The 17,739-nt window shown below is 38.2% G+C and overlaps 2 protein-coding genes, 2 long non-coding RNA genes and 1 other non-coding gene across 5 annotated transcripts; 2 read left to right on the forward strand and 3 right to left on the reverse strand.

Annotated features, from left to right (window-relative positions):
* The first annotated feature begins 358 nt into the window (after positions 1-358).
* LOC125580669 lies at positions 359-8,633 on the forward strand. The gene has a single exon (XM_048745569.1). It carries the CDS (start codon positions 404-406, stop codon positions 5,933-5,935), a length of 5,532 nt encoding a protein of 1,843 aa, XP_048601526.1. The 5' UTR covers positions 359-403; the 3' UTR covers positions 5,936-8,633.
* On the reverse strand, positions 857-963 carry LOC125581082. Its single transcript, XR_007318793.1, has one exon. It is a non-coding gene; the product is annotated as a small nucleolar RNA R71 (small nucleolar RNA).
* A 986-nt stretch (positions 8,634-9,619) lies between the features above and the next one.
* LOC125580671 lies at positions 9,620-10,533 on the reverse strand. The gene is made up of 3 exons (XR_007318410.1): positions 10,480-10,533; positions 10,161-10,261; positions 9,620-10,053 (listed from the first exon to the last, which is right to left on the reverse strand). It is a non-coding gene; the product is annotated as an uncharacterized LOC125580671 (long non-coding RNA).
* Positions 10,534-10,665: 132 nt separating this feature from the next.
* On the reverse strand, positions 10,666-11,522 carry LOC125580670. The gene is made up of 3 exons (XR_007318409.1): positions 11,245-11,522; positions 11,061-11,174; positions 10,666-10,793 (listed from the first exon to the last, which is right to left on the reverse strand). It is a non-coding gene; the product is annotated as an uncharacterized LOC125580670 (long non-coding RNA).
* Positions 11,523-11,535: 13 nt separating this feature from the next.
* Positions 11,536-16,374, forward strand: LOC106373688 (alpha carbonic anhydrase 4). Its single transcript, XM_048745570.1, has 6 exons — positions 11,536-12,618; positions 12,708-12,814; positions 12,908-13,010; positions 13,094-13,252; positions 13,364-13,417; positions 16,206-16,374. Exons 1-6 carry the CDS (start codon positions 12,334-12,336, stop codon positions 16,278-16,280), a joined length of 783 nt encoding a protein of 260 aa, XP_048601527.1. The 5' UTR covers positions 11,536-12,333; the 3' UTR covers positions 16,281-16,374.
* Positions 16,375-17,739: the final 1,365 nt, after the last annotated feature.

Consider the following 17,739-nt stretch of genomic DNA (forward strand, 5'->3'; position numbering starts at 1 on the left):
GCTATTGTTACTTGTCACACACTCACCACTATTGAATCTGCTTAGCTTAAGAAATGACTTGTACTCTCACTGATTCACATCACTAGGACTGGTTCGACATTCACCCCACTATACTACAACATTTGCAATAGGCAGAAAAACCTATTATCAAATTGGCGCCGTTGCCAATCCTAGTCTGATTGTGACATTGAGTTTGAGTCTTTGCTTGAGACTGAGTTTTACTTTGTTTTAAAGTTACTAATTCTACTTCTTCATCTACTTGTGATCGCAGGTGCATGAACCTAAGAAGTAGAGGCACTACACATCTTACTCCCTTGACAGATATCAAAACACTTGAAAGAGAGAACAGAGAAGGTTAAGACAAGAAGAGCAAGAGGCTCAGATACAAAGATCAGAACCTATGATGGAACCAGTTCCAGAACAACCTCAAGCTGAAGAGGGCAATGGTCAAGGAGCTGCCAACCTTCGACCTAGACAACCACAACGCCAAGCTAGGGCCATCGGTACATATGATCAACCTAACATAAATGGGAATAGGTTGGGCATTAGGGCACCGCCAGTTGCCAACAACAATTTCGAGATCAAGTCCAGCCTCATCAACATGATTGAAAACAACAAGTACCATGGACTTGCCTTGGAAGACCCACTAGATCACCTTGACAGATTTGATAAGTACTGTGGCTTGTCAAAAACAAATGGAGTTTCAGAGGATGCTTTCAAGCTCAGATTGTTTCCCTTCTCTTTGGGAGACAAGGCTCACACTTGGGAGAAAAACATCTCAAGTGATACTATCACCACTTGGGATGAATGCAAGAAGGCCTTCCTCAACAAGTTCTTCTCTGCTACAAGGACTGCCAACCTTAGAAATCAGATCTCTGGTTTTCAACAAAGAGGACTTGAAGGATTTTCAGAGGCATGGGAGAGATTCAGAAGCTACTTGTCTCAATGTCCCCACCATGGCTTCAACAATGAGAGCTTGCTAAGCACTTTCTACAGAGGAGTCTTGCCTAAATTCAAAAGCCAGCTTGACACTGCAAGCAATGGAAACTTCTTGGGGAGGACTGTCGAAGATGCATTAGAACTCTTGGAGAACATGGCACAGAGTGACTCTGTCTACAATGATGAATATGATAGAAGAGACAGAGGTGGTGGAGGAGAAGATATGACCACAAAGAGAGAGCTGAAAGCACTTCAAGACAAGATTGACATGCTACTATCAGAAAAGACCAAGAAAGAGGAGTTACATATGGTTGCTGAAGTTGATGGAGTAGAATGCCAAGAAGATATGTACTATGTCAATGCTCAGGGTACATGGTACAAGAAGGAGCCTGACTATCAATACCAGAACAACTACCAACAGAAACCCTTCTACAACAACCAACAGAAGCCATTCAACAACTACCAGCCAAGACCATTCTACAACAATCAGCCTAAGCCATTCTACAACAACAACCAAGGTGGTTACCAACCCAAACAGAACTTCCCTCCGGGATTCTCACCAAAACCAAGTCAACCTGCACAAGACCAAGCTGGATCATCAACACAACCTCCACAAGAGAGTAGTACTGAAGCTATGCTGAAACAATTATTGGAGGGACAAGCAAGAAGTGAGAAACAATTAGGGTATGAGCTGAAAAATCTCCACAACAAGATTGATGGGAATTACCATGATCTAAACAACAAGTTCAAAGCCTTGGAGAACCAGTTTGTCTCTATGACAGCCAGCTCAAGTCGCCAACAAGGTTCCCTACCTGGAAAGCCTGAACAAAACCCAAAGGAGACAATGAAGGCAATCACCCTAAGGAGTGGAAGAGAGTTGCCTCCTAAAGTTCTCATTAAGGATAATGAGAAACAAGGTGGGGAGGTGGTCATCAATGTAGATGATGATGTGGTGATTGTGGATGAGAAGACTAATGAGGAAATCTTGGAGAAGATAGTTGAAGCTAAGGGCAAGAGAAAGATTGGAGAGGAGAAAGTTGAGAACAAAAATGAGGCTGCTACATCAACAAAAGAGAAATTGTTCACTCCTCCTCCCTATGAGCCAAAGCTTCCCTTTCCTGGAAGATTCAAGAAGCAACTCCTAGAGAAGTACAAAGCCTTGTTTGACAAGCAAATGAGTGAAGTTCAACTCACCATGCCCATAATTGATGCATTTATGCTGGTTCCACAATACAGCAAGTTCTTGAAAGATGCTGTAGAACAAAAGAAGAAAGAGATGGAAGGGATGGTGATTCTTACTCATGAGTGCAGTGCCATTATTCAGAGACTGACTGTCCCAAGGAAGCTAGAAGACCCTGGTAGTTTCACCCTGCCATGCGCCATTGGACCTTTGACATTTGAGAGATGTCTATGTGATTTGGGAGCAAGTGTCAGCCTCATGCCACTATCCATTGCCAAGAAGCTTGGGTTTACACAATATAAAAAGTGCAAGATCTCTTTGGTGCTAGCTGATCGATCTGTCAAGCTCCCCATTGGCATCCTAGAAGATCTTCCTGTCAAGATAGGAAATTGTGAAGTGCCTACTGACTTTGTAGTGCTTGAGATGGATGAAGAGCCTAGAGATCCTTTGATCTTTGGAAGACCTTTCTTGGCAACTGCTGGAGCAATGGTGAATGTGAGAGATGGCACAATTGATCTCCACCTTGGAAAAGATCACATTCTCCATTTTGATATCAAGGAGATGATGAAGAAGCCCACAACTCAAGGAGAAATATTCTACATTGATGAGATGGATGCCTTGGCTGATAATTTCCTTGAGGAGTTAGCGATTGAGGACTCTCTTCAACATGCCCTGACCATTGAAAGAGAGACCCAAATGATTGAAAACAAGGATAGTGATGAGCTAGTAAGAAGGCTAGATGTTCACCTTGAGAAGGATGGAGAAGATGAGTTCATGGAGTTGCCACAAATGACTCAACATGCTGCCTCAGCAGACATTCAAGAGAACCTCCATGAAGCTGATTGGAGTGAGCTCAAGGCACCAAAAGTGGAGCTTAAACCTCTTCCCCATGGTGTAAGGTACGCTTTCCTTGGACCTAATGAGACATATCCTGTCATTGTGAGTAGTGAGCTGACTGAGAATGAATTGTCTATGCTTTTAAATGAACTTAAAAAGTATAGAAAAGCACTAGGATACTCACTTGATGACATTAAAGGAATCTCACCATCTTTGTGCATGCATAGGATACATCTAGAGGATGAATCTAAAACTTCAATTGAACACCAAAGAAGATTAAATCCTAATTTGAAAGATGTTGTTAAAAAAGAGATAATCAAATTGTTAGATGCTGGTGTGATCTATCCTATCTCTGATAGCAATTGGGTTTCACCTGTGCATGTAGTTCCTAAAAAAGGTGGCATAACAGTTGTTAAGAACGAAAATGATGAGTTAATACCAACAAGAACAATAACTGGACATAGGATGTGCATTGACTATCGAAAACTGAATGCAGCCTCTAGAAAGGATCATTTCCCTTTACCATTCATTGATCAGATGTTAGAGAGGCTAGCTAACCATCCCTATTATTGTTTCCTTGATGGATACTCTGGATTTTTCCAAATCCCTATACACCCAAATGACCAAGAGAAAACGACATTCACTTGTCCTTATGGTACCTTTGCATATCGAAGGATGCCATTTGGACTGTGCAATGCACCAGCAACATTCCAAAGAGCAATGATGTCGATTTTCTCTGATCTTATTGAGGATGTAATGGAGGTGTTTATGGATGATTTTTCTGTATACGGTTCTTCGTTTGCTACTTGTTTGTCAAATTTGTGCAGGGTCCTACAGAGATGTGAAGATACCAACCTTGTGCTGAATTGGGAGAAGTGCCACTTCATGGTTAAAGAAGGGATTGTGCTTGGGCACAAGATTTCAGAGAGAGGCATTGAAGTGGACCAAGCCAAGATCGAGGTGATGGCGAGGTTGGCTCCACCAAAAACAGTGAAAGACATTAGAAGCTTCCTTGGCCATGCTGGTTTCTACAGAAGGTTCATCAAAGACTTCTCCAAAATAGCTAGACCATTGACCAAGCTGCTGTGCAAGGAGATCATCTTCAACTTTGATGAAGAATGCCTAGAAGCCTTTAAGAAGCTGAAGGAGGAGCTCACCAGTGCCCCAATAGTTCAACCACCAGATTGGAGTCTACCCTTCGAAATCATGTGCGACGCCAGTGACTATGCTGTGGGGGCAGTCTTGGGGCAAAAGAAGGACAAGAAGACACATGTGATCTACTATGCAAGTAGAACCCTTGATGAAGCTCAAGCTAAATACTCTACAACTGAGAAGGAGCTATTGGCCATTGTCTTTGCATTTGAGAAGTTCAGAAGCTACTTGGTTGGGTCAAAGGTGACTGTCTACACTGATCATGCTGCATTGAGACACCTCTTAGCCAAGAAAGATGCAAAACCAAGACTGTTGAGGTGGATTCTGCTGCTACAAGAGTTTGATCTTGAGATCAAGGACAGGCCTGGAGTTGAGAATGGAGTAGCTGATCACCTGTCCAGGTTGAAGGTGGAGTGTGGAATCCCTATTGATGACAGACTTCCAGAAGAGCAAATGATGGCTATTCATGCAGTGGTAGCTGTTTGTGAGACAGGAAAGAAACTTGAAGAGGTGAAGGCAGCTGATGAGAAGGGTCCTTGGTATGCTGATATAGTCAACTACTTAGCTAGTGGAAAAGAGCCATTGAACCTTGAAGGTTATGCCAAGAAGAAGTTCTATAAGGATGTGAAGAGATATTATTGGGATGAGCCTTACCTCTACATACTTTGTAGAGATCAACTCTATAGAAGGGCAGTGGCTGAAGAAGAAATTGATGGGATCCTTACACATTGTCATGGATCATCCTATGGAGGCCACTTTGCTACATTTAAGACAGTTGCAAAGGTGCTACAAGCTGGATTTTGGTGGCCTCACATGTTTAAAGACACCCAAGACTTTGTCTCAAGGTGTGACTCTTGTCAAAGAAGAGGAAACATCACCAAGAGGAATGAAATGCCTCAAAACCCCATCCTAGAAGTTGAAGTGTTTGATGTCTGGGGTATTGACTTCATGGGGCCTTTTCCTTCATCTTATAGCAACAAGTACATACTGGTGGCTGTAGATTATGTCTCTAAGTGGGTTGAAGCAATTGCAAGTCCAACCAATGATGCAAAGGTGGTTCTAAAAATGTTCAAGAGCATAATCTTTCCAAGGTTTGGGATTCCAAGAGTTGTGATCAGTGATGGAGGGTCTCACTTCATCAACAAACTGTTTGCAAACCTCCTTAAGAAGAATGGTGTGAAGCACAAGGTTGCAACTCCTTACCACCCCCAAACAAGTGGTCAGGTTGAGATTTCCAACAGGGAGATCAAGTCCATTTTGGAGAAGACTGTGGGGACAACAAGGAAGGATTGGTCTACAAAGCTTGATGATGCACTTTGGGCCTATAGGACTGCTTTCAAGACACCCTTGGGAACCACTCCCTTCAATCTTGTCTATGGGAAAGCTTGCCATCTGCCAGTGGAGCTTGAGTACAAGGCATTATGGGCTGTTAAGATGCTGAACTTTGACATCAAGAGTGCCAAAGAGAAAAGACTTTTCCAACTCCATGAGCTTGATGAGATTCGACTTGATGCTTTTGAGAACTCAAGAATTTACAAAGAAAAGACCAAGGCATTCCATGACAAGAAGATCCTGAAGAGGGAGTTCAACATTGGAGATCAAGTGTTGCTCTTCAACTCTCGATTGAAGTTGTTCCCTGGAAAACTTAAGTCAAGATGGTCCGGCCCTTTCAAGATCAAAGAAGTGAGGCCATATGGAGCAATTGTGCTTTGGAACAAGACTGGTGAGGAATTTGCAGTGAATGGGCAAAGAGTCAAGCTGTACATGGCGGCCACACCTGAGAAGGAAGGAACCTCGGTTCCACTTTCCGATCCCAAACCAGCCTAAACCAAAAAGGGGTAGTCAAGCTAGAGACTTAAAACAAGCTCACTTGGGAGGAAGTCCCATGTCTATCCCTATATATATTATTGTTTTACTTGTGTGGTTTTTCTTTTGTGTGTTTGATAAGTGTGTTTAAAATTTTCAGGTGATTCTCCACTTAATCAAAGAGAAAGATGGCCATCCAGCAAAGCTACAAGTGTTAAAATTATTCAACTCCATCTAGCAACTCCAAGCTAAGTGTCTCTACAACCATTGTAAATATATAGTTTTCTTGTTTGTTTCTTCTAGACCTCTTCTTTCACCTTGCTCTCACACAAGAGACTGTGTGAAGTAAGTGTGGGGGGAGAGTCTACTTATCTCACATGTTTTCTGTTTTGTTTACTTGTCATAAGCATTGCATATCCATTTGCATAGAAAATCCATAAAAATTTGCAAAATTCAAAAAAAAAAAAAAAAAAAAAAACATTTAGTTATATCATTTGCATCTTTAGGTTTGAGTCTAGATCATATAGAATGCATAGGTAAAATCCCTACAAAGGACTCATGCAATGAACTCATTGTTGATACCCTTTTGAATCATAATAAGTAGCTTGAGCTTCTTCTGAATTTCTTGTAGACTTCGAGCCTTGAAAACTCCTCTTAAGACTCATTGAATCTTACTCTTTGAAACCAACTCCGATCTTAATTGACTAAAATGAACTTAATGCTTCTTGCTTATGGTCTCTTGAGTACTAAATCATGGCTTTACACACACTTGAGCTTGTATAAACCGTTTTACCAATCTTTTTGACAACTCAAGTGGTAGTCCATACCCTAAACACTTCCCTTCTTTCAAACCATCATTAATTGTTGAGTGAGGTCTTTTTATGAAAGCTTGTCATGTGCAAAATCTTGAGAGTATTAGGAGCGACATTGATTTGTTCTCATCACTTGCTAGCATTAGGACCTCTTTTGGGCTAGAATCTAGGATGGTGGTTGGAATGATGTGCTTTAATTATTTTGATCTTGAGGATTGATTTGGGAAAGATTATGTAAAGGAAATGAATCAAAAAAGTGTGTCTTAAAAAAAAAAAAAAAAAATAATAGCTCAGATTGTGTCAATAAAAACCCCAAAAAGAAAAGAAAAAAAGAAAAAAATAAGAGAATGGGAATAACAAATTTTTGAGCTAAGATACATAGTTGTTAAGACAAAGAAAAGAAAAGAAAAGAGTGTTCATTGGGTAAGAGATGAAAATGGGTGTACATTTGGGATTTGAGATGAAGAAAAGAAAGGGTAGAACTTAAAAATTGTCTAGGAAAAGGGTACAATGATGAGAACCGATTTATGTATGCATTAATTGCTCCTTTTCTTAGATAAATTTTGCATAATGATCAAGCTCCTATTCTTGAGTGTAAGTCACCATAGCAAAATGTATTGGACCCTTCTCATTCTTCACATTAAGCCATTTTTTCTCACCAAACCAAATGATTTGGACCAATTGGCAATTTGCGAGAATTCACTTATGATATTTCTTATTGAATGTGAGAGTTGGTTGATTTGAGGATTCATGATAATGAGTTAAAAGATCAAAGGAATTGATAGGCCTAGAGAAGTTAGAGCTAATAAAAACATCTTGCTCTTGCTATTTGGTATGATTTTGTAAGGATATCACAACGATGGCATTGAAGAGTTTCTTAAGGTCATGAATTTCCATTTGTGTATTGAAACATCACTTCCCATGTTCTTGAAAGTTTACTTGAGGACAAGTAAAGGACTAGTGTGGGGGAGTTGATGTGTTGTGATTTTGCATAGTTTTAGCTTTGTTATTTCATATATATTCATGCATTAACCTTACATTTATTTGCATTTAGAGTCTATTGCATGTACATTTGCATCTTGTAGGTGTTGGATGAATTGTTTGGAGTTTTGGAGGTGATTAGAGCACAAAAGGAGCTTTCGAGGAGTCTTGAACCGAACGTGTGAAAGACAAGCATGGATGAAGGTCTTAAAGATATCTTTTGAAACTTGTCTTTTGGGAAGACATGGTAAATTGAGTTAGCTTTACAATGGAGGTGGTTTCAAGTCGTTTGGAGCTGTATTGAGGGATTTATGATCAAAATACTACACACATATCAGTATGACATTCCTAGCGGCCACCCTAGCAACATCAACAATAGCCTTCGAATTTTAAGCCTTTAGACTCATTTTTATTCACTTAAAACCTATAAAACTCATTACTATTCATTATTCTTCTTATTTTTGGTATTCTAAAGGTGTGTGCAACATGGAGAAAGTGGAGAAAACTTTAATGAGTGAGTTTTATCTCTTTAAAGCTTGCAACATGGGGGATGGGTTGTCTATCATGAGTTTGGTGGCTCTTTTGGCCTAACTTTCTCTACCTTTTCTGAAGAGGCAAGACTACTTTGGCCATATGAAGGGGCAAAAGGTGTTCTATAATGGAAGAAAGTGGAGAATAACTTTTATGAGTGTGTTTTATGCTTTATGCTTTCACATGATGGATGTGTTGTCATCCTCCTTTACTTAGGCTATAAAAGAGACTGCAAGGGGAAGGAGGAAGACACACAATACACAGAGTACAATACAACAAAGAGTAGAGAGTGAAAGTTTTATAGTTTCATATTTTGTATTTTGAGAGTTTGAGAGAAAACATTTGTTCTTGAGCTGTTCTTCATTGTTCATCATCTATTCTTGAGTTTTAATTTCGTTTTGCTTGTTTAATCCTTGTTTATCTTTATTCTCTGTTGTATCTACTTGAATATGCTTCAATCTATTATGAGATTAAGTGTTTTCATGGAGATTAGTGAGTAGTTTCCTTAAGAATTCATGGGTTAGGGAGATTAGAGTAACTTAGTGAAGATCTATGGTGTTATTGTATTAGATCCTTGTATGAACTTGCTTGTTGAGTATTTTTAATGCTTGTTTAGTCTTGATCACTCTAAACCTGATTTCTAAACACTTCTCATCAGACATGATTAGATGAAGTGTTTGAATCAACTCAACTAAGCTCTAGTGAGATTAGCCAAGGACACTTGATGTTAAAATTGCTAGATAGTTATTAAACTTGAACTTAAAGATTGCTTGATTGAATTAAGCCAAAGACATTTGATGTTTAATGATTTCTAAGCAAATGGACATTTACCTAGACATAGGACTTGTCTAAAATTGTGTTTAGACTTAAGAGATTACTTTGATTGAAAGCTTGTCACCTAGATTGGATCTTAGTTACTTGAAGTCAATTCCCAATACCCATGGATTCACTTGTCTAAATTGATTAAAACCTTGTTGTATTGCTCTGTTTTCTATTGTTACTTGTCACACACTCACCACTATTGAATCTGCTTAGCTTAAGAAATGACTTGTACTCTCACTGATTCACATCACTAGGACTGGTTCGACATTCACCCCACTATACTACAACATTTGCAATAGGCAGAAAAACCTATTATCACAAAACCATAAAATTAGTTTCTAAAGACAATGTTTGAAAAATGAAAAATGTTTAAAATATTTATAGGCTTATGTAAGGAAATTTGTATTTAAAGCGCAGAAAATAGAAAGTTTCTTAAAATAAGGAAAAAAATATTAATACTGAATAATTTAAATAATAGATAGTGGAGAATGAAGGGAAATGGGAATTATTTTAAAAATCATTGGTTCAAGTAGATGTTTAGCAAATTTAGAGGGGTTAATAAACTAATTAATGTATAACATTTCACCAAATCTTTTTAAAATACAAAGAAACTTTTGTTTCCAAAATACACTTTGACCCAAAAAAAAAAAATCCAAAATACACATGGTCGTACAAAGAATATTGTGAATGGCATTCTTCGGTGGTTGTGATTTGTGAATATTGTTAGATAACACATCCGCCACTGGTCACATCGATCCCATTTGTGAGCTGATCAATCTCTCTTTTGGTTTCAGAACATATTGGTTCTTCTGACTAAGGATATACCTTCTTGGGTGGTTTTGGTTTGACAGGAAGTAAATACGGTGAGTGACATGAAAAGAAAGAGTCATATGATTGTACCATTCCTTGACATGAGTTGTATTCTTCCAGCAATCTGTATTTACTTCATCACCGCCCAGGTGATAAACTCAAATGGGAATATCTTTCTCATATCTGTCACAAACCGAGATGAGATGTGAATGAGAATCAAAGCATGACATATAAATAGATGTTACATAACTACATAGTACTACCAAAATGAGGTAAGTAGTGAAGTAGACCTGCCAAAATGCCAGCGATCACATCGAATGTAAAGTTTTTAGTAACATCAAGGGGCTCTCGGCAAGATGGAGAGGGCCAAAGATCAGGGTAACCAGTCCCCCTGCATTAAAACGCATACCATACACTGTCAAAGAGTGACGTTAAAGATAGTGATAGCTCAAATTCTCAAACCCTACACAACACCATAACATGTTCTTGAGCATAAGGAGTATAATAACACAAACTTTTAATAATCTCGCCTGGAAGATAAAAACTTGTGTAACTAATAACAGTGTGGACATTAAGAGAGGGGAGCATGATTAGAGGTTTTATTTGTACCATGATTCAGCATGGCGAGGGAAATCTAGTTCAGCCATGACATTAATACCTAGAAATAAAATATCTAAACCATTAGAAGCATACGATCAAAACAAAAATTAACAACATTAAAGAATCTGTTTTATTATCATTCTCAGCTTAAACTATTAGGAGGTGCTTGCCATAGAAACATTCTAATTCTGGTTGACATGCCTGAGAGGGAGCAGTGATGACAAAATCATTAAGCTCCGCTATGCTCAGAGATTCCACTTTAGCATAGCTCCTCTGTGAGTCGCAAGTTGGTTGACATTCATGGTGGCCGCCATCATGCTCGCCTGAACATACGTTCAATAAACACAACAAACAGTCAAAAATGTTTAACAAAACCTTTTTTAAAAAATAACTTTGTAATATGAATTGAGAACGGCAGAAGTGTCTAAAAACTTTGCAAATTGACTCATGGAGAAATGTATAACAAAAACTTTGAAAAAAAAATTCTAATATGGATTCAGGACGGCCGATATGTCAAACCATTTAACCGGTGAAATAAATCTGGTGAAATAAATATGTTTATGAACAAAAAGCAGACCTAAATAAAATACCTGACAATCCAGTAGGAGCATATCAACTCCCATGAACTCTCCACCACGGCGTACATTACTGGCATCCCAGAAACGGAGCAACCCGACTTCAGCAGGGGAAGAGGAACGGCCCAGCTGCTAATCATAGAGGAAGACCGAAACATAAAACATAACTCACAGAGATTGTGAAACTATGAAAGCTTACCTTTTTATAGATGAACCTTCACAGCCTTGTATAATCAGAACTCGAATTGAATGGAGATCGTGGGTGATAGATTAATGGAGGGTTTTAAGAGGATTATCCGGTAATCGTATTCGTTTGTAATGTGAGGAAGAAGATGAAAGAACAATAGTGAAACCTAATCGTCATGAGGTCTGCAGTAGAAGAACGCTGGTTTTACCCTAGATGGAAACGCGGCGTCTCATCTGACGGACCTGATAAACGGCCTCGTCTGTAACAAATTAAAGAAGACAAAGTGGACATAAAAGCCCAAACACGTTACACACGGTAACATCAAAGCCCATCAGCCTCCATTTTAAGTGAAACGATGCGGTGGCAGCACATGAGAGAAGCCAACAATTTTTTATATATATAGATAGATAGATCTGTAACTATATACTCCCTCTATTTTTTAATACAAGTCGTTTTAGAATTGTGCACATAGATTAAGAAATCATTATTTTTTTATATTTTCTAAACAAAAACATCATTAATTATTTATTTAACCACAAATTAATCAATAATAAAATAGAATGTGCATTATCATTGGTTATATAACATTAACTGTTAATAAATTTTACATAGAAAACTGAAAACATCATATAATTTGTAACATAATTTTTTTTCTAAAACGACTTATATTGAAAAACGGATGGAGTATTATATATTGTTTGGCAGTTAAAATTCGTTTGTTCGCATTGAGAAATTAGCAGATATATTCTCTTTTGCAGGAATATAATTCAGAATTAAGCATTACTAATTTGTTATCCAGGCAATTTTTCTTCTCTGTCAAAAATGTTCACATTGATTTACTTTTAAAACCGAAATTATAAATCTCTTAACCAAATGTATCAAACTGTCTTTTCTTTTCTTTTTTTACTTAACAACCAGTTTTTCATTTTTGCACCAAATTATTAACTAATATCACAGCAAATAGCAATTGCACAAACCATAAACTAACAAACCCCGTAAAGCCTCCTTTTAAATAGGGCAGCTCTAAACCATTTCATGTCCAAAACATACTCAAGAACATCTTAATCATTAAGCAAAATCAAAATCTCAAAAGGAACACAAATGGATCCGAACACAAAAACAATTCTCTTTTTCGCATTGTTCTCTCTTTATTTATCCCTCTCTAACATTTTAGTCGCTGAACCATATACGTACGATCAAAATCCAGAGAATGGACCAGAGGGATGGAGCAAACTAGACCATCAATGGAAAATTTGTAACCATGGGAAACTCCAATCTCCAATTGATCTCACTAGGGGAAGAGTTAGTCGTGTTCATGATGAAGCATGGAAAATACACCACAAACCAGCCGAGACTGTAATTATGAGCAGAGGACACGACATTATGGTAACACTTTAAAGTTATTTTCTTAACTATATTATTATTACATTAAACATGCATGCTAATTCCTAATAATAATAATGAAATAAACAAAGGTATCGTGGAAAGGAGATGCTGGAAAAATGATGATAGATCATACGGAGTTTAAACTGGTGCAATGTCATTGGCATTCACCGTCTGAGCATACCATTAATAGAACTCGGTTTGTGTTTTCTTCTCTTCGTCTCCTTAACTAATTAATGGGTCTTCTTCACAATGTTAAAATAATTAATTTTTATTTGTAAATGAGTTACAGTTATGACATGGAGCTTCACATGGTTCACACGAGTGCTCAGAGCCAAACCGCAGTGATTGCAGTTCTTTATAAATTAGGGAGACCTAATGAATTTCTCACAACGGTATAATATCAGTATCTATTATATTTACGAAGATCGTGTATTTCATAACCTTTCTAACTGTTTTTATTCTATTTTTAATGCAGCTACAAAATGAAATAAAAACAGTGGGGAAAGAAGAGAAGAAACTAGGGATCGTGGATCCAAGAACTATTGGGTTTCACACCGACAAATTCTATAGATACGTTGGCTCTCTCACTGCTCCTCCATGCACTGAAGGTGTTATTTGGACCGTCGTCAAAAAGGTATATTTTTTCTGTGTTATTTGTAGATGGATTTTTATATATTAATCCTTTTTATTCATTACAAAATGCACAATTTGGTAGACTAAAAAATAATTTCTATATGTAATGTAGGTGAATACAGTATCAATGGAGCAACTTGCAGCTCTGAGGGAGGCTGTTGATGATGTAAGTGCTCGGAGATATTGCTAATGTGATTTCCTCAGCTGATATTGATTTAATCTATTATTTTTTTGTAAAAAGCTTTCAAAATTAAAATACTAAGAAACATACAATGTATGGTTGAAACAACCATAAAGTTTGAAAAAGTTAGATGAGACATGCCTCATATTCAACTAAGCATTAGCTTACAAAAGAGAAGACTTATGATTCTTAAACTTAATGAAACAAGACAAAGAGGAAACTACTAGGAAGAAGGAAGGTAGTTTCCACGGCCTCGGCGACCCCTTTTACCTTTTCCTCTTACCGTTTTCCATTCCATATCTTGAAACTTTTGAAGTGGTTTTATTGGTCTTCCACCTCGTGACATGTTGAGGTTTGCCGTAGCATCACTCATATACCCTCTTTCATCATCTTGCTCATTACAAGCAATTTGAGTGACAGAAGGGCTGTCATGTACCGAAGAGTATGGAGGGACCAATGAATTGTCCGCTGAAACACCGCTGGCCTCAAGGACAATAACCGGGGATGGAATTTCTTCCATAATAGGAGCTTTAGTTGGAGCAGATTGAGTGTCTGCTAATGGTGATGAAGTGGAAAGAGAGTTGGAGCCATTGGCTATATGTACCTTGGAGCAAGTGAGGTTGTTTACTGGAGTAGAGAGATTTTTCAGCTCAACACTCAATGGTTGTAAATGTCCCAAACTCAGATCCAAAGTCACTTCAGTAAGTTCTTCTCGTCCTTCTTCAGCTGAGACCAAACCCGACTCCAGATTCTCAGCTTGCAACACCAATTGATCGGATGGACCATTAGACTGAGCTAGTGCCTTTTCCATTTCTGGCTGAGTTTTTCCAGCGGAAGAATCCTCATGCGTGGAACTTTTTTCCACATTCAATTGAACAGCTGGGAGTAGACATCTTTTCTCCTTGTGTCCCAAATGTCCACATCTGCCACAAACACTTGGAATCCATGTATATTCAACATCCACCAGAAAAATATTACTTTGTTTGTCATCTAAGGCAATTTGCTTTGGAAAAGGTTTGTCAAGTTCTACTTCAACCAACAACTTTGCTTCTCCCAAACAAGTCGGATCAAGTCGAGGTTTATGAGTTTGCATAGGCTCACCAAGTCCAGACGCTACATGGCTGAGACCCAATCTTGAGTAACAGCTATCCGGAACATTTTTAAGAGTTACCCACACTGGGATTGTTGATACTTCAGGGATTTTAAATGAGTTAACTGATTTCCAAGGCGAAACAAATAACAAACAGTCATCAACATGCCACACAGCTCTCTGAATTACCCATTGTCGAGTTGAGTCGTGAGGTATATGAAACATGTAAGAGGAGTCACTCAGCTTACGACAACCTATTCTACAGGTTCTACCCCACAACCTATTAACCACAGCATGAATTAAACCCCCAGGAGGGAGAGAGCAGCGATGAAAGTGGCCAATGATATATTCATTTTTATTCTCTGGTCCTAAGAGAAGCACCTGAGAAGGAATAGTTACCTGAGGTGTTCCATCAAGTCGAAAAGTTGGCTTAGCTGCTCGATAGAGGTTTCTGGTAGCAGGGTCCATTCTGGCTGCCCATGGAAACCTTAGTGTTCCATCCCCTTTAAGCTCAGGAACTGGAATCTTCTGAACCGGCATACGAGGAAACTCTCTTACAGCACTTGGATGGTTTTTTCTTTTCTTCTGGTTTGGCCCTAATCCTTCAGCCAGCGTTGGCCAAAAAGAGTCAAGGAGATTGTTGAGGTACTGCGGATCAAGACCACTTGGCGTTGCAGGCGCTGGAGGAGTTGCAGGTGGTGCAAAAGCAAGTGGTTTGGCCCAGGCTCCAATCGAAGGAACAAAAGCAGCTATTGGAGAATCAACTGATATCTCTGGAGAAGTAGTAGTTATTGGAGGGAGGCCAGTAGACTGAGGGGACCTTGAGTGTGGAACGCAAGTGTTCCTATCATCTTCAGGCTGGTTAGTGATCTCTGGAATGGTGACATTAACTCATGCCACCTCTAGTGTTGATTCAACAGCAGTAACGATTTTCTCTATTTTGTTTTCCGAAGAAGTGATCTCTGTAGAAGTGATGTTTCCATCTGCCTCTAATTCTTGTTCAACACCAGAGTGGCTTTCCCCCATTTTTTTTCCAGTTAGGATTTTACTTGAATCCTTCGGACTCAACTCCAAGTCGACGGCATCTATTTGATGTCTCATATCTTCACCATCACCAACTTCAGTCGAAAGCGTACTTGTTGAAGCCGGTGGAGAAGACCAGCGACACTTAGACGGCCAACGAGGATCTGGAGTGACTGTGGTTTGAGTAGATATCGAGGAGGACGAGTTATTGATCGAAGGATGAGCAGCACCGTCGATTACGTTTTGTAACGGAGGTTTCAGATCCATGGCGACGAGAGCAAGAGGATGACGAAGCTTAATGAGATGGGTTCTTGAGAGGAGGCGAGACCGGATCTGGTGCTCGTGCTAGGCGACGCGCCGGAGCAGCGTCGATAAAGACAGAACACCGGCGACCTTTTTTGGAGGAGAAGGAGAGTTTACGGCTTCGAAGAGAGTCAAACTCTCGTATGTGTTTTTCGTACAAGTTTTTCAAGTTTTTCAAATAAAGACTCGAGATTACATAATAATTTAATCCAACTATTCAAACATTTGTTTCGTATAACCAAACCGATCTTCCATTTGTGTCTTGAACCGGTCTTGAATTTCTCTCAAACCCCTAATTTATTAATTAAATGATGAGTAATAAATCTATTATTACTCATCATTTAATTAATAAATTAGGGGTTTGAGAGAAATTCAAGACCGGTTCAAGACACAAATGGAAGATCGGTTTGGTTATACGAAACAAATGTTTGAATAGTTGGATTAAATTATTATGTAATCTCGAGTCTTTATTTGTTCACTTATTTGTTTTGAGCTTTTTTTTTGAATTTTTTTTTTTTGAAATTTTATCGGAACTAAGAATTAGAAAAGTCAAATCGCAAAAAAAAAGAAGTCAAATCGCAAATATTGAAATACAAAATACGGAAAGTTATGCAGTGTATCATTTAGTCAGTATATTATCAAGAATTTGAGAAAATCTCACGTCAAAAAGGGTCTATCATGAATTCATGATAAAAGAGCGAGTCCAGACTCCAGACTTTGATACATAGGTTAGTGTAAGTGGATCTTCTTGTCTTTACATCATGATATTAATAACATAATTTACCTTGAATCATACCCGCATAGACCCCATTTTAGAACATTTGATCAATATCACTGTGGGAAACCTCGAGTCTGTCCCTTTTAAAGCTTTGGTTTATTTATGTCCATTTTAACCGACTGTAAAAAACGGTTGTTTTTTTATAATCCGAGGGTATTTGGCGGACCGAAGCCCAGCGCCGGACCAACCTTTTATATTGCCCCAATCAAAATTTAAAACTATGCCTTCATACATGTTTTATCAAGATCACAAAACAGTATAAAAAATAACTTAAATTTTCATTAAAAAAATCAAATTTCATAATATGTTCATAAAAAACATTGATATAAAAACACTTATTGCTGAAATATAGATCTTCTTGGATCTTTCCCTGCAAAATCATCCATTAAACTCCTATAGTCAAGTTTTTCGACCATAGCAGTCTCAATTGTTATGTTTCTATTTTAGAATTATGGTTTTAACTATTATCTAAAATATAAATTTACTAATATATTTAAAAAGTTTGACAAATCTTATTATAACTAAATATGCCCAATAGATAATATTTTAACAAAATAATCTACAGATTTTCTTTTTATGTATATACTAATAATTTTTTTTTAAATATGCCCCACTAATTTGGATGCTCTAATCCTTGGCTTGGGTGGCTTCTCCTCGAGGCCGGCCCTGCCGAAGCCCAATCGACTAGTCTTCTGGGATCTGTTCACCAGTGCCACAAAGACTTGGATTGTTCGCAATGGAAATTAGATATCCATGTTGCCTGCCACACAAACTGGTAAATCAAAAGTTGGTAGATTTTGAATTCAGGTGCTTGGCACCTTTCCAATCCCGCTGTACCACTGGACATAATTGTGGTTAACAATTGGTTTTGAAACTCATTGGTTCCACGCAAGAAATTGAACTAAGAGAAAAAAAAATATTACAAGAGAATATGAACAGATTAATGTTAAAGAAATTATAGGGGTTAAACTTGCAGTCATGATTCTGGTTATATCCTTGATTTAACTTGCAAAATACTTGATATATTAATGGTTGAGAAAACGAAGGTTGGCAATGGACTACGATGAAGGATCTGGATAAGATCCACTGGTTTCATGTTGGAAGTGGAGAAGT

The sequence above is a fragment of the Brassica napus genome, chromosome C1, assembly GCF_020379485.1.
Source record: "Brassica napus cultivar Da-Ae chromosome C1, Da-Ae, whole genome shotgun sequence".
Classification (NCBI taxonomy): domain Eukaryota; kingdom Viridiplantae; phylum Streptophyta; class Magnoliopsida; order Brassicales; family Brassicaceae; genus Brassica; species Brassica napus.